This window comes from Equus caballus, chromosome 31 (genome assembly GCF_041296265.1).
Source record: "Equus caballus isolate H_3958 breed thoroughbred chromosome 31, TB-T2T, whole genome shotgun sequence".
Classification (NCBI taxonomy): domain Eukaryota; kingdom Metazoa; phylum Chordata; class Mammalia; order Perissodactyla; family Equidae; genus Equus; species Equus caballus.
This window is the reverse complement of record NC_091714.1, coordinates 16308003-16322748: the sequence shown is the minus strand read 5'-3', so window position 1 is coordinate 16322748 and position 14746 is coordinate 16308003. Positions and strand designations below refer to the sequence as shown.

At 42.0% G+C, this 14746-nt stretch overlaps 1 protein-coding gene across 4 annotated transcripts in view; it reads left to right on the top strand.

Annotated features, from left to right (window-relative positions):
• The window catches only part of PLEKHG1 (pleckstrin homology and RhoGEF domain containing G1), a 222976-nt gene that overhangs the window by 81810 nt on the left and 126420 nt on the right, over nt 1–14746 (top strand). Inside the window, exon 1 of one of the 4 annotated variants that reach the window (XM_070256537.1) lies at nt 11606–11926. The exons of the other annotated variants lie outside the window; for them this stretch is intronic. Coding sequence (XP_070112638.1) covers nt 11809–11926 — 118 coding nt within the window. The 5' untranslated portion in view covers nt 11606–11808. Of the gene's footprint in view, nt 1–11605; nt 11927–14746 lie in introns of those variants that run through there. 4 annotated transcript variants of the gene reach the window in all.

The window sequence follows — 14746 nt, the reverse complement described above, 5'->3', positions numbered from 1 at the left end:
CCTAGCTAGTCGTTATCTGCCTACTTGCATTCTTACTTCCGCTGTTTTCCAGCGTCATGGAGAGTCTTCTTTTCAAAACATAGATCAAATCGTGGCACTCCTTGATTTTCAAAATCTTCTCATTGCTTCAAGAGAAAGTCAAACTCTTTGTTAAGATATATAAGCTCCTTTGTAGCCTGGTTCCTGCTTACCAGGATAGTCTTGTCTCTTGTTTCTCCCCCTCCTTACAACACCTGCCCACACACACGCACACGCACACCCCATAGTTTCTGCCTTACTGCTTTGCTTGTCGTTCCCCCAAATAGGGACCATAGGTCGTTGCACATGGCGCTGCCTATACCCGCTCCCCACGCCATCGCGCAACTCCAGGCTGGCCAACTCCTATTTATCCCTGTTTTTAATTCTGGACTCAACTCATATATCATCCTGTCTATTTCTAACTTCTTTAGAAATGCTAAATTCTGACGCCTGATGTCTGAATAGTCTGTTTTCCATTTAACTTTGGGCAAAACCTATTAGCTTGCTTAATCCCTACTATGCTTAATGGAAATACTATCTTTTATACTGTATTAGTAGCTACAACCATTTAAAATTATGTATAAGAATTGTATTTCTATGCTTACTTCCTTGCTGTCTGCAGAAACAAGAAACAGATTTCTGGGACTGCCAGATTCTGGAGCCTTCAACGACCACAGCAGGAGAGGAAGGGGGTGAGGGAGATGCCTCCAATGGCATCAAGGGAGAGGTTTAGACGATTGGGAGGTGGAAGGGAGGTCACTACAAGGAGGTGACCTGGTTAAAGGTACTCCTCTCCGAGATTGCCCAAACTCCACTAGCTAGAAAATCTAGTTAGCCAACTGTTATTAATTAAAGAGTCTGATATCGAGTATTTTCAGCAAGAGTGAAGAGGGAAGCCTCATAAGGTCTTTTCAACGTCTTCCCCTGTCTTTAATGTAAATAGCATTTGTGACCCCTTAAATGTTGGTATGAGTAATATCTGATACTTGAAGACAAAATGTATCAAAAAAGATGAATATATTTCCCCACTTATGCTAGTCAGATGATTTCAAACGGTTCTGAATGAAAACCTAATTTCAGCAGTGCCTGAACAAGCCCTAATAGTTTTATAAAGTGGCCATAGAAAAGTCTACCTCCTTATGCCATTAATAAATCCCCATGTATAAACAAGAATTATTCCACAGCAGAAATAATCCATATTAACTTCAGATGCCTTGGTAAACAAGTTTTTATATTAGGTTCAGCCTGAATTACCCATCTTGACCCAATCTAATTGATGTAAGTGGTAGGAATTAATTTTGTTCAGATGGGGATAACGACTAATCCAGGTCAATCAGCGCCTTGTAATTAATCCACTCTTTTTAGTCCTTTAAAAAGAGAGAAAAATGTTGGCACATTCTTTGGTTTAAGGTTCTGCACCAATCTAATAAAGAGTTGTACGATTTTATGGGGTTCAGGTTTCAGGGTGGAATTACAAATAACAAAGGTTTTGCTAAAGCAGTTGGTAATTTCCAACTGCCAAAGGTTGAGGTTTTCTTGGGAATCTGTTCTAACCATCCATGAGCGAATGACTGAGTATGTAAAGTAAAGACAAAGCATTTCTAGGTGCCTTTTAAATATGGTTAGAAAACCTGGGTTTTATCATAATGGTTAACATTGATATTGCAGTTTTTAAATCCTGATATCTCTAAATACTAATCATTGAAAAGTGGAAATCAGTCTAAACACATTACCTTTCATTTCTGAGAAGATAGATAATAAATCCCTGAAAAAAATGAAAGGACAAAAATATCAATGAATAATTTTTTCAAAATCAGTATGTTAAATTCTTGTTAAATTGCATCTGTAACTGAAGGTGGCACAGCCATGGAGCCTTGCCTTACTTTGACGTGGAGGAGAAAGTAAATGTGGGAATCCTTCTTACAGTCTGTCAAGGGTTTGGCATGGGAAGCCCCATTGCCTTCTTTTACTTTGAGTTGCTGTGTTTTTCGTAAAGTGCAAGTTTAACAGTTTTTAATATATTTCACCTAGATTTTAATCTTATAATGAATACTAAGCTGCAGAGAGATGTTTAGTCATTTGTTAAATTTCTTCAGCTTTCTGGCTATGTTCGGCGATAAAAGATAGAATTTCTGGGGGCACAGAAGATGTGACTCATTTTTTTAAAAAAATTTTTCTTATGTTCACCACCCAAAGACTAATTATAATCCATCACCACACATGTGCCTATGCACCCACTCCTCCCTCCCCCTTCCCCTCTGGCAACCACCAATCCAATCTCTGTCTCTATGTGATTGTGGTGGTTTTTATCTTCTACTTATGAGTGAGATCATACAGTATTTGACTTCCTCCCCTGACTTACTTCGCCTGGCATAATACCCTGAAGGTCCGTCTGTGTTGTCACAAATGGCCGGATTTCATCGTTTCTTATGGCTGAGTAGTATTCCATTGTGTATATGTACCATATCTTCCTTATCCATTCGTCCCTTGAGGGGCATCTAGGTTGCTTCCAAGTCCTGGCTATTGTGAATAACGCTGCAATGAACATAGGGGTGCAAGTATCTTTACACAATCATGTTTTCGTGTTCTTTGCATAAATACCCAGCAGTGGAATAGCTGGATTATATGGTAGTTCTATTCCCAATTTTTTGAGAAATCTCTATACTGTTTTCCATAGTGGCTGCACCAGTTTGCACTCCCACCAGCAGTGTACGAAGGTTCCCTTCTCTCCACATCCTCTCCAACACTTGTTATTTCCTGTCTTGTTAATTTTAGCCATTCTGATAGGAGTGAAGTGATATCTCATTGTAGTTTTGATTTGCATTTCCCTGATGGTTAATGATGTTGAATGTCCTTTCATGTGCCTGTTGGCCATCTGTATATCTTCTTTGGAAAAATATCTGTTCAGATCTTTTGCCCATTTTTTAATTGGGTTATTAGTTGTTTTGTTGTTGAGATGTATGAGTTCTTTGTATATTTTGGATATTAACCCCTTATCTCATAGATGGTTTGCAAATATCTTCTCTCAGTTGTTAGGTTGTCTTTTCCTTTCGTTGATGGTTTCCTTTGCTGTGCAGAAACTTTTTAGTTTGATGCAGTCCCATTTGTTTATTTTTCCTGTTGCTTTCCTTGCCTAATCAGACATGGTACTTGAAAATATGCTGCTAAGACCGATGTCGAAGAGTGTACTGCCTATGTTTTCTTTTAGAAGTTTCATGGTTTCAGGTCTCACATTCAAATCTTTAATCCATTTTGAGTTAATTTTTTTTGTATGGTGTATGATATGGTCTGCTTTCATTCTTTTGCGTGTGGCTGTCTAGTTTTCCCAACACCATTTATTGAAGAGACTCTCCTTTCTCCATTGTATGTTCTTGGCTCCCTTGTCGAAAATTAGCTGTCCAGAGATATGTGGCTTTATTCCTGGGCTCTTGAGTCTGTTCCATTGATCTGTGTGTCTGTTTTTGTGCCAGTACCATGCTGTTTTGGTTACTATGGCTTTGTAGTATATTTTGAAATCAGGGAGTGTGATGCCTCCAGCTTTGTTCTTTTTTCTCAGGATTCCTTTGGCTATCCAGGATCTTTCGTTGTTCCATATAAATTTTAGGATTCTTTGTTCTATTTCTGTGAAAAATGTTGTTGGAACTTTGATCAGGATTGCATTGAATCTGTAGATTGCTTAGGAAGTATGGACATTTTAACTATGTTAATTCTTCCAATCCAGGAGCACGGAATATCTTTCCATTTCTTTGTGTCTTCTTCAATTTCTTTCAACAATGTTTTATAGTTCTCAGTGTACAGATCTTTCACCTCTTTGGTTAAGTTTATTCCTAGGTATTTTATTCTTGTCGTTGCAGTTGTAAATGGGATTATATTCTTAATTTCTCTTTCTGCTACTTTGTTGCTAGTGTATAGAAACACAACTGATTTTTGTATGTTGATTTTGTTTATTTATTTATTTTTAGTGAGGAAGATTGATCCTAAGCTAATGTCTGTTGCCAATCTTCCTTTTTTTGCTTAAGGAAGATTGTCCCTGAGCTAACATCTGTGGCAATTTTCCCCTATTTTGTGCGTGGGACACTGCCACAGCATGGCTAGGTTCGTGCCCAGAATCCGAACCCTCAAACCCCAGGCTGCCAAAGCGGATCGTGCAAACTTAACCACTATACCACTGAGCTGGCCCCTGTATGTTAGTTTTGTATCCTGCCACTTTACTGTATTCATTTATTATTTCTAAAAGTTTTTTAGTGGATTCTTTAGGGTCTTCTATAGATAAAATCACATCATCTGCATATAGTGACAGTTTCATTTCTTCCTTTCCAATTTGGATCCCTTTTATTTCTTTTTCTTGCCTGATTGCTCTGGTTAAGACTTGCAATGCTATGTTAAATAAGAGCGGTCAAAGTGGGCATCCTTGTCTGCTTCCTGTTCTTAGAGGGATAGCTTTCAGTTTTTCCTAGAACTGGAAAAATAACCAACAAAGCCCAAAGTCAGTAGAAGGAAGGAAATAATAAAAATCAGAGCAGAAATAAATGAAATAGAGACTAAAAAAAAAAACATAGAAAAAAGCCAATGAGACCAAGAGCTGGTTCTTTCAAAAGATAAACAAAATTGACAAACCTTTAGCTAGACTCACCAAGAAAAGAAGAGAGAAGCCTCAAGTAAATAAAATCAGAAGTGAAAGAGGAGAAATTACAACAGACACCTCAGAGATACAAAAGATTATAAGAGAATACTATGAAAAGCTATACACCAACAAATTGGATAATCTAGAAGAAGTGGATAAATTCTTAGAGTCATACAACCTTCCAAAACTGATTCAAGAAGAAATAGAGAATTTGAATAGACCCGTCACCAGTAAGGAGATCAAACCAGTCACCAGTAGGGAGATCAAAACAATAAACAAAAACCTCCCAAAAAGTAAAAGTCCAGGACCAGACGGCTTCCCTGGTGAATTCTACCAAACATTTAAAGAAGATTTAATCCCTATCCTTCTCAAACTCTTCCAAAAAATTGAAGAGAGGGTAAGCTTCCTAACTCATTCTACGAAGCCACCGTCACCCTGATTCCAAAACCAGACAAGGACATCACAAACAAAAAAAATTGCACGCCAATATCACTAATGAACATTGATGCAAAAATCCTCAACAGAATACTAGCAAATCAAATACAACAATACATTAAAAAGATCATACACCATGATCAAGTGGAATTTATTCCAGGCATGCAGGGATGGTTCAACATCTGGAAATCAATCAATGTGATACACCACATTAACAAAATGAATACTAAAAATCACATGATCATCTCAATAGATGCAGAGAAAGCGTTTGACAAGATACATCATCCATTTATGATAGAAGCTCTAAATAAAATGCATATAGAAGGAAAGTCCCTCAACATAACAAAGGCCATATATAAAAACCCACAGCTAATATCGTTCTCAATTATGTGACTCTTAAATCAAAATAGAAGATAAATATGGGCAGCCTACTTTCACCACATGCTCTCTTTGAAGAATCCATCAAATAAAGTAGGTTTTATAAAGTAGACCATATTTTCCCATGGGAATGATTTATAATTATGGGCTGCTTTCTTCACAGAACTTAGTATCTAATTATAATGATAGCATGTTTTAAAAAATTACCACAGCCATGATAGAACTCTTATGCACACTAATTATTCTAGAGTCCTCAGGGCACCGTAGTTATTCTTCATTCATTCAACAAGTATTCACTGAGTATGTACTATGTGCCAGGCACTGTTCCGGGCTCTGGGATTTCCTGTAGACCAAAAACACATGGCCCCCCACCTTCGTCAATATTACAGAGTAGACTAAGTGGGGGGGATGACTATAAACCAAATATTCATTGCAAATTATAAATGCTAGAAAGGAAAAACATAGGCATTGCCTTGAGGAGGTGGTGACTGAACTGAGATCTGGCCGATTAGCCATAGCTGGGGTGGCAGGTTGTTCATGGCAGAAGAGCAATATGGAGAGACCATGACTCCCTGGAAAAACTTAGAGAAGAGTATTGAGTCTGGAGTGGCCCCAGAGAGAAGGCCAGTAAGTCAGCAAGGAGGCAGGACGGGCACGTGTGAGGCGTTGGAGAACATGTTAAAGATTTGCTCATTGTCCTCAAAGAATTGAAAAGGCATGGAAGAATTTTCAGTTGATGTAAGGGTGAGGTGGCATCAGATTTACAATTTGAAAAGTTTGTGGTGTAATAGTCCTGAGTCCTCCAGGGAAGGTTTAAGAGAATATTATACTAGTACAGTTGAAGATGACCAGGGCAGAGATGGAGAAAAGTGAGTGACGTTTGAAAGGGAGTTAAAAATAAAAATGAGGGGCCAGCCCGGTGGCCGAGTGGTTAAGTTCTCGCACTCTGCTTTGGTGGCCTAGGGTTTCGCTGGTTCGGAACCTGGGCGCGGACATGGCACCGCTCGTCAGACCACGTTGAGGCGGCGTCCCACATGCCACAACTCGAAGGACCCACAACTAAAATATACAACTATGTCCTGGGGGAGGGGGGTTTGGGGAGAAAAAGCAAAAAAAGAAAAATGACTGGAGGTGGTAAGCATTTGAATATCTGGGGTGAAGGTGGAAAGGGTGGCTCCAAAATTTGTGGCTGGTATATCCACGAAAATGGTGGCATTCACTGAAGGAGAACCAGGTTTGGGAGGAAGATCGCGTTTCATTTTGGGTATATTACGTTTCAGTTTCCTGTGAAACCTCAAAGTTTGAGGTATCAAATAGTCACTTGGATACACTGGGCTGGTGCTCAGATGTTTGGGCCAAAGATCGAAATGAGTCATTGGAGTCTTGCAAAGACTGAAAAGGAATGTCATTATAAGTAGGAGGAAAACCAAGATAATATGGTCCCCAAGAGAAAACAGTGCTTCAAGAAGAAGGGAGAGGCCCCAAGTGCCAGACACTGCCAAGAAGTTATATGAGAAAGAGGCTGATAAATACCTCTTGGATTAAACACCATCATCCTACAAGGCTGTTTTGACGGTTGGGGAAGGTGAGGGGAAAACTAGATTGGAGTGAGTTGGAGAAGAGATGAAGATGGTGAGTACAGATAGCCCACTTGTGATTTTTACCCTTGAAGAGAAGAGCTGCTGCTGGAGGAGTTGGACACAGGGAGAATCCAGGAAAGTCGTCTTCGATGGGCGGGTTGGAGGACATTCCCCCCCGCCCCCCCGTAGGCAGATAGAGAAGAGATACCTTTGGCGATTAATAAACATCTCTGGACAGCAAGATCTGCTTGTGTCTGAGTGAATCCAAATTCTATATGAATTTACAAGTAAGTTTTCAGGGATTAATTTATACTAGCAGAAACCACGCATGTGTTGATATTTTCCCCCTGTGTGAGCACTATAGCGCTGAGGACTGTCAATACGGCGGATAGGAGCCAGTGTATGCCTGGTTGAGTTCTGTACAGCATCCACTTCGGAACAGTTCAGCTTGGGTTGTGGTTATCACTTGGAGGAAAGAAATGATGGTAGAGCATCATCATTTCTTTTCATTTTCTTTTTTTAAAAGCTTTCTAGAATTTCCTCCACGTTCTTCATGTTGAGAACTATGCAAAGAGAAATGGCTCCACGCCCTCCGAATTTAGAAAACAGGTTTTCATTTCCCATCCCCTGGAGCAGGTAGCTGTGCACAGCTATATTCCCTAAATGCAAAACTTTGACCCAAAGACCGTTGCCAAGTCCAGAGCAGAGTCTCAGTGGTACCTGAGAGAGAGAACCAGGAGCTCTAGGGTCAACTTGAGGCCCTGTAGTTGGGGAGACTCTCCAACCTGGGGATGAGCCACCTAAATCCAAATTTTGCCCCTCCTCAATTTCCTCTTGGCCTCAGATGCAGAATGGAATTCGGAGCAGCTGTCTGGATGGGCCTGGCAATAATCATCTGAAGCCACAGCCTCCTTGGCAGTGCATTCAGAGTTTGCTGCCTGGCAGTATTGTTCCATGCTTGATGTCTAAAAGGCCTGTACATACAAAGACTCTCCTTTTCCTATTGTTGACTCTTTGCCTCAATACACCTGCTTCAGAAATGCTGCACCTGTGTAGGTCAAGGTCAAGCAGTGGTGGCCTGCCTCCTAATGGCCCCTGGTGTTGGGCTGACCTGCACTTGCTGAGGCCACTCAGCCGTCTGCTTAGGGGGTGAGACCTGAGTGCTGCTTGTGACGGCCTGATGCTTAGAGGTCTGACACTCTGGAACGAGCCTCTCACTTGTGGGCAAAGTCATCTAAGCTGAATCAGCTGGCAAAGCAAAAGTTGTACGTGGAGAAGCTTTAAAGCTGCTCACTAAGTCACCAACAACACCAGCTGCATGCCTGTGAAAGCTAACTGTGGCACAAAACAGTTTGCTGTAAATCGCTGAATCAACATGAATGGCCCACACTTAGTATGGCATCTTCCAGCAGCATCAGTCCTCAGGACTTATTTTGTTCCCCAAACGCCACGTCCATGAGCCAGTCCACTGCTCATGGGCAGTAAAGACCCTCTCCTCCCACTCGGATTCTGAACCAATTTTAGAATTTGAAACAAAGGAGTAAGACTAACCTCTTACCTTCATCGGTGATAAAGCTGACATTGGAGATCGTGCCTTATATCTGTGAGCAGGTGGGCATCCTAATGCTAAACTCAGAATCAGAAGCTTTTCCGTGCTCTCAACAGTCCTCCCCATACAGGAGCGGATTTTGCGTACATCACCCTCATGGCATTGAGAAGTAGAGCAACACATGTGCCTCCTGTGAGCAGCTCTCTGCCAGACCAGCCAAAGAGAGGGGCTAGATTACGCCTGCCCAGTTTTCCCTTCTCCACTCACCGACCTGATTCCTGATCCCCGCCTCCTGGCGAAGTCTGTGCGAGGGGTCGAAGAGAGACCAGGAGCTCCTGGAACCCCACCCGGATGGAAAAAAGTATCAGGAGTGGAGAGGAAATCCCCCGCACACAGCCCCACCCTCCACCCCAACAGCTCCTTCCCGAAGTAAGAGTAGGAGGTCATATTTGTTACAGAGATGGAAGTCATACTTAGTTCTGATGGCTTCATGCACCTTTTAATAGCTGACAACCACATCATTACAGCTCGACATGCCTTTGTACAATCAGCGTTTGCTAGGTGCCCAGAACCATGACAGGTCCTAAGAGATTCCGAAGAAGCAAATGGCCCGATTCAGCCCTCCCCTTTCCAAAGGGTGAATGGGGACAGTATTTGTGTTTATGAAATTCACAGAATAGTTGGTAACTCATAGTCACCATAGGAAATCGGAAGCAAACATCTGTGAACTGAAGTTTGTTGTCAGCCCTGTTGGCCTGTAAAAAGCCTTCTGCGTGATGCTGGTTTTCTAGATATCCTGTCTAAAGAAAAAGTGTGTTTCCTTCCTCAGTGGGTCCCTTTTCATGAGTGGAGGGGGAGGGTGTCTTATAATAAACTGATTTGGGGGGAGATGACCTCATGTGCTCTCGGTTAAGCTGTTTCCCTTTGTGTCCTGGTGGAAGAGTGCGCTCGGCCGATGGTGGGTCTCCTGGAGGAAGTGTATGTGGATGAATTGGGAAGGGTGGGGTTGACCTGCACAGGCAGGACATTACCCTTCTTCCTCTTCCTGACCACGTTTCCCACAGCAGTCATGGCCATTGCTCAGCTTCCTGTTGGGAAAACCTTGGAGGGAAAACCTTGGAGACTGAGCGTCCACCTGCTACAACCAGCCAACTAAGCACAACAGAGTGCTTGATGCTGGGAAGCCTGAGCTTTGAGTCTCCGGGGCCTGAGACATCGGAAGCAAAGATGGAGCCATTCTTTGTGGGGTGGAAGGGACAGGAAGCAGCTGCCTTACCAAATCACATGCAAGTGAAATGTGGGGATTCCGAGGGGTCTAGGGTGGAGAAGAGACCAGCAGATTCTCCTGGAATCTCTGCCATGCCTCATCCCTGGTCCAGTCAATTTCCTGCAGTTGGACACAGGGTTCCTAAGAGAGATGATTCAAAGTAAAGGCATACACCGTGTTCCCGCATCCTGATTCTGTCCCCTGACTGTGACCCTGGACCATCCTCAAGACCCCTGCTTAATCCCTTACCTCCCAGCGGAAACCAGATCCCAGGCTCGAGTGCCTGGCTGCCCTGCTGTCCCCCCGATGCCTCCCCACTCCCAGAGGGAGTGTCCCCAGCAGAAGGCAGGTTCAGCCTTTCTTTGTGACTCTCAGGGTCACAGGGACTGAGAGACCATTGAAGACCTCTTTGCCTTTTTCCCTAAAGGGCAGATAGCATTGTCCCTGAGCAGCTCTCCGCGAAGCCCATAAGAGCCCAGCTCAGCCCAGTGGCAGGAGCTGCCCATGGCACAGGGAACCCCCTCTCCTTCACACTGCCAGGAGGAATGGGGCTTGAAGCTCTCAGCCAATGCTGCCCCCCATGATGGCACACTGTGCCCGGATGCGAGCCTGAACCCCGCCCTGAGGTTGGGATGCAGAGGGCGTAGAGCCAGCAGCTTCCTACTTTCGTACCACTTCAAATTCCCATCCTTCCTTTCTATTTTCCCTCCATCTGCGATGATACTAAAGTTTTTCTAAATTTTGGAAATATCAAAATAATGAGCAAAGGAGGAAAATTTCAACTAAATGTAAAGTGTGTCTCCTCAAAACTGCTACTTTTTAGTAAACTGTAGGCTTTAAAAAAAAAGTGATGAATTTGGAGAGATTTGGGGAATTTGCCTGCCTCCTGCAAAAACAACTTCGATCTTGTTAAATAAAGTATAACCAGAGAAGGGAGAAAAAGAGTGAAATCAGGTATGGATCATTCCATCTGTGTAATCATAAATGTCATAAGGACAGTAAATAACACCATAACCTCTCAGGCTGCCTACAGTTAATTCAATCCTAGTACTACCCAGGCTGAATGAATGTTGCATAGAGAGATAACCAAGGGATTCTAGAACTTTCTACCACTTGCCCCTCCCCTAGCTTTAATGCAATCATTGGTCTTTAACCAATGTGCACCTGGCATCTGACCATTAGGGGGCACGTGTGAGCAATATACTATATGACTGAGACTCAGGTCCCACCTACTCCCTATGAGGCAACTCCAGCCAGCTCAGCAGGAGAGAGGAGAGAATTAGGCCCTTGGAATCGATTTGTTTTTAAGAACCTTTGAGAGTTTACATGATTGTAAATTTTTATTAAATCCCTTAATTAACTTTTGTCATCCACAAAACCTGAATTTTGTGAATACTCAGAGAATTAGAAATACTTTTCATATATTGTCAACAAATCCTGTTTATCTAGAAGAATGATTCTCTTTGGAAAAACAGTGGCCCAAAAGCTGTTCCAATTTAGGAGGTAAAATAGGCTGGGAAAAGAGAAATAGAGACATAGGTACATGCCCCAGCCCACTCCCATACATGCAGTCATTTTGAAATGTTGAAAAATTAGACTTGACTTCTTGGAGTGAAAAATGAAGAATCAAAAGAAAAAGCTCTTCTCTATAGGAGATTGGCACTCCGGTGATATTGACCATCCTCTGCTATTTTTGACTCTTCATATCGTCATTTTTATTTCTGCTGCTGTCTGCTTTTTCTCGTCTGCCTCTCAGACTTTCCCTGGGCCTCCTGAGAGAGGACTAACAAGACAAGGATGAGAATGTGGGTGGAGGACAAGGGTGGGTGGAACCGCCCGGACCTGTCTGCCTTGGGTGTAGCACCTCATCCCAGGTGGACATGATTCTTCTGACGGTGGCAGCCTGACAGGGCTCCCCCTCCCCGTCGCCCAGCGGGGCCACGGCTGCCTGGGGAGCATGCTGTCAGCAACGATGGTGGGGGCTCTGGTCAGGGGCTGGAGAAATCGAAGCTCTCCTCGAAGGGCCGAATCCAAGCTGCTGCTTCCACAGAGCCAAGGTGGAATTCGGATTCGGGGTATGTTTGTGACCCTTTGCTGTGACTGTATAACTTTTTTGAAAGGGTTCAGGTGGGTGAGAATGAGCTTACAAGTTCTTCCCCTCCTTCAAATAGAATTGACAAATCTAGAGCTTTTTTCCCCTCAGATTATTATAATTATGGCTAACTCACTTCCACGAGCTTTATTTCCTCCTTGCCTAGTCAAAGACATGGGTACCTTCAGTAGCCACACGGTAAAAGATCATTATTCCCACCTTCTTTTCCTTCAAAAGCTTTTCTTTTAAGGTGTAATCCTTGTTCTGTTATTTGAGTTTGACTATGGGATAGAAGAGGTTTACCAGCTTTCGGCAAATTCTAGTCTAAATCATATTACTTTGTTATCTCTGATGTGAGAAACGGTAGAAGGAGTTAGCTTCTGGGTTTCGCCATTAATTATTTTTATTTTCTGTTTTGTTACTGTTGTTTTCAGGCAACAGTAGAACTAGGGATAGAAATGCAGCTGTCCTGTTCGCTTCATTCAAGAGGTTACTGTGGCCTTTTGTGAAACAAATTTTCATTGAAATGGAATACTTTCTGCCGTACCTGATGACCTCATTCTGTTCTGTCTAGACCTTGGACTGCTTAATGGTACTTATTAGAAGGGAATGCTTTGGTCTTGCTGGTGATTGGCCTGTGGGAGAAGCACAGAGCCAGCAGAGGAAGCAAGGATGAGCCCAGAAACTGTCAGCTCCCAGGGGCTTTCTGAGCTGGCCCGCTGCTCCTCAAAATGCTTTTATCTGACCCAGAGCCCTGACAGTTTCCTAAGCAGTAAATGCAACTCTTCTTTCATATCAACAGATATGTACAGAAAGCCAACATGTGCCAGGCATTTTTCTAGATGCTGGCCTGCTCTCATCTATAGGTAACTTGCTCTCGAGAGGTGTCAAAGCTAAATGTTGTCATTTGTTTTGTTCTGACGGTACTTTCCAGCCATGCTTTTCAGGCTGAGTGTACTCAAGAAGGATCAAGCCAAGAGATTATTTTGAAAACGGTTTGATAGGTATTCATTGCAAGATAGTAAATTAGTTCCATAACCAGATATGCCAAAGCTCGAAGGCGCTCCTGTGTTCTAAACTGCCAAAAAGATTCGTGATTATTTATAAAACCTAGGCATTCAGGGAGAAGTATGAATCATAGTATTTTAAACATTGGTCACCCAGTTCTGCTCCTGGAACCTTTATTTAACAATATTCAGAGCTTTACAGGATGACAAAGTAATATGCTAACATGTAAGGGATGGTGGGTTTTTTAACAGTTTTATTGAGATATAGTTTATATGCCATACAATTCACCCATTTAAAGGGTCCAATTCAGTGGGTTCTGGTTTATTACATATTCATTTTTTTAAGTTGTGGTAAAATACAAATAAGATAAAATGTGTCCTGTTAACCATTTTTAAGTGTACACTTCAGCGGCACTAATTACACTCAGAATTTTGTGTGACCATCCCTATCTTTTCCCAAAACTTCTTCATCACCCCACACAGAAACTCTGTACCCATTAAGCAATAACTCCCCATTTTCCCCTGCCCTCACCTTTCGTAACCTCTAATCTACTTTCTGTCTCCATCAATTTGCCTATTCTAGATATTTCATATAAGTAGAGTCATACAGTCTTTGTCCCTTTGTATCTGGCTTATTTCATTTAACATAATGTTTTCTAGATTCATCCATAGCTTGTACCAGAGCCTCATTCCTTTCTATGGCTGGAAGCATAGTGTCTTAATTCTCTTCTGTTTTATTCTCCCTCCCTTAAATATACCTTAATTTCTAACCTTGTCATGAAGGTATTTTTGGGTATTTTTCAGACTACCTGTATTTTTATATGTAAGTTATTTAAAGTAGGAAGAGAGTCTTAAGAAGGTATTTGTTTTCAGTTAATCCTTTAAAGGCAGGAGCCATAGATTAATCTTTTTAAGAATTTTTTTTGTCCCTAATGCCTAGTCCAGGTCCTGGCCTAGAGTACTTATTCAACAAATTTCTCCTGAGATGGACAGATGAATGGTTTTTAAGGTTTTACTTTTAAGTGCCAGGAAAGAGATCTTAAATAAAAAAGAAGATCGTCTTTATGCCTTAGTTCTTTATTCTCTGGAGCACAGATATTTTCTTTTGACATAAAAATTTATAGTTGCACTTGTTTTAATCACTAAATATCAAAAGGACATATTTTACATAATCTATAAATATTTCCCTGTGACATGGGACTAAAGCTGCCTTTAGTGAATATTTGGCGGTGTTGTTTATTGAGGGTAATTGAAATGTTCTAGCTGCTAAGCAGTGTGACTTGAGACAAGTCTTTCCAACTCATAGCCGCTCTGGGCCCTGCTACCTGGTTATTCTTTCTCAGTGCTGGGCTCAGGAACTGGGAGCAGTCAGGCTGAAACAGAAGCTGCTACATCTTCAAGAAGCCCTTTTACACCTCTCTGGAGTAAGGAAACTGAAGCAAAGATGGATGGGGTGATTCACAGTTTTCGTCCTTAAATATAAAATGTAACTATGTTTCCTCCAGTTCTGTCCAAATAAAGGATGCATGTATTTGTTATATACATGGGCAGCCCACCATTCAGCATCCTGAAAACAGGCTCTTATTGTGCTTTGACTATTTTCAAAAGCAGTGATGTGAGAGAAAGAATGCAGAATGCAAAATAAAGCCCTTGATTAGGCCTCGCAAATCATCGAAGGATATCTTTGCTATAGATGGTTGCCCCGCCCACTTTCTCAAAATCAAGTCAAGAACAGCATCTGCAAATTGTGACTTGCAATGAACTTATTTGCTTTGTGGAGCAGACTCACATTCATT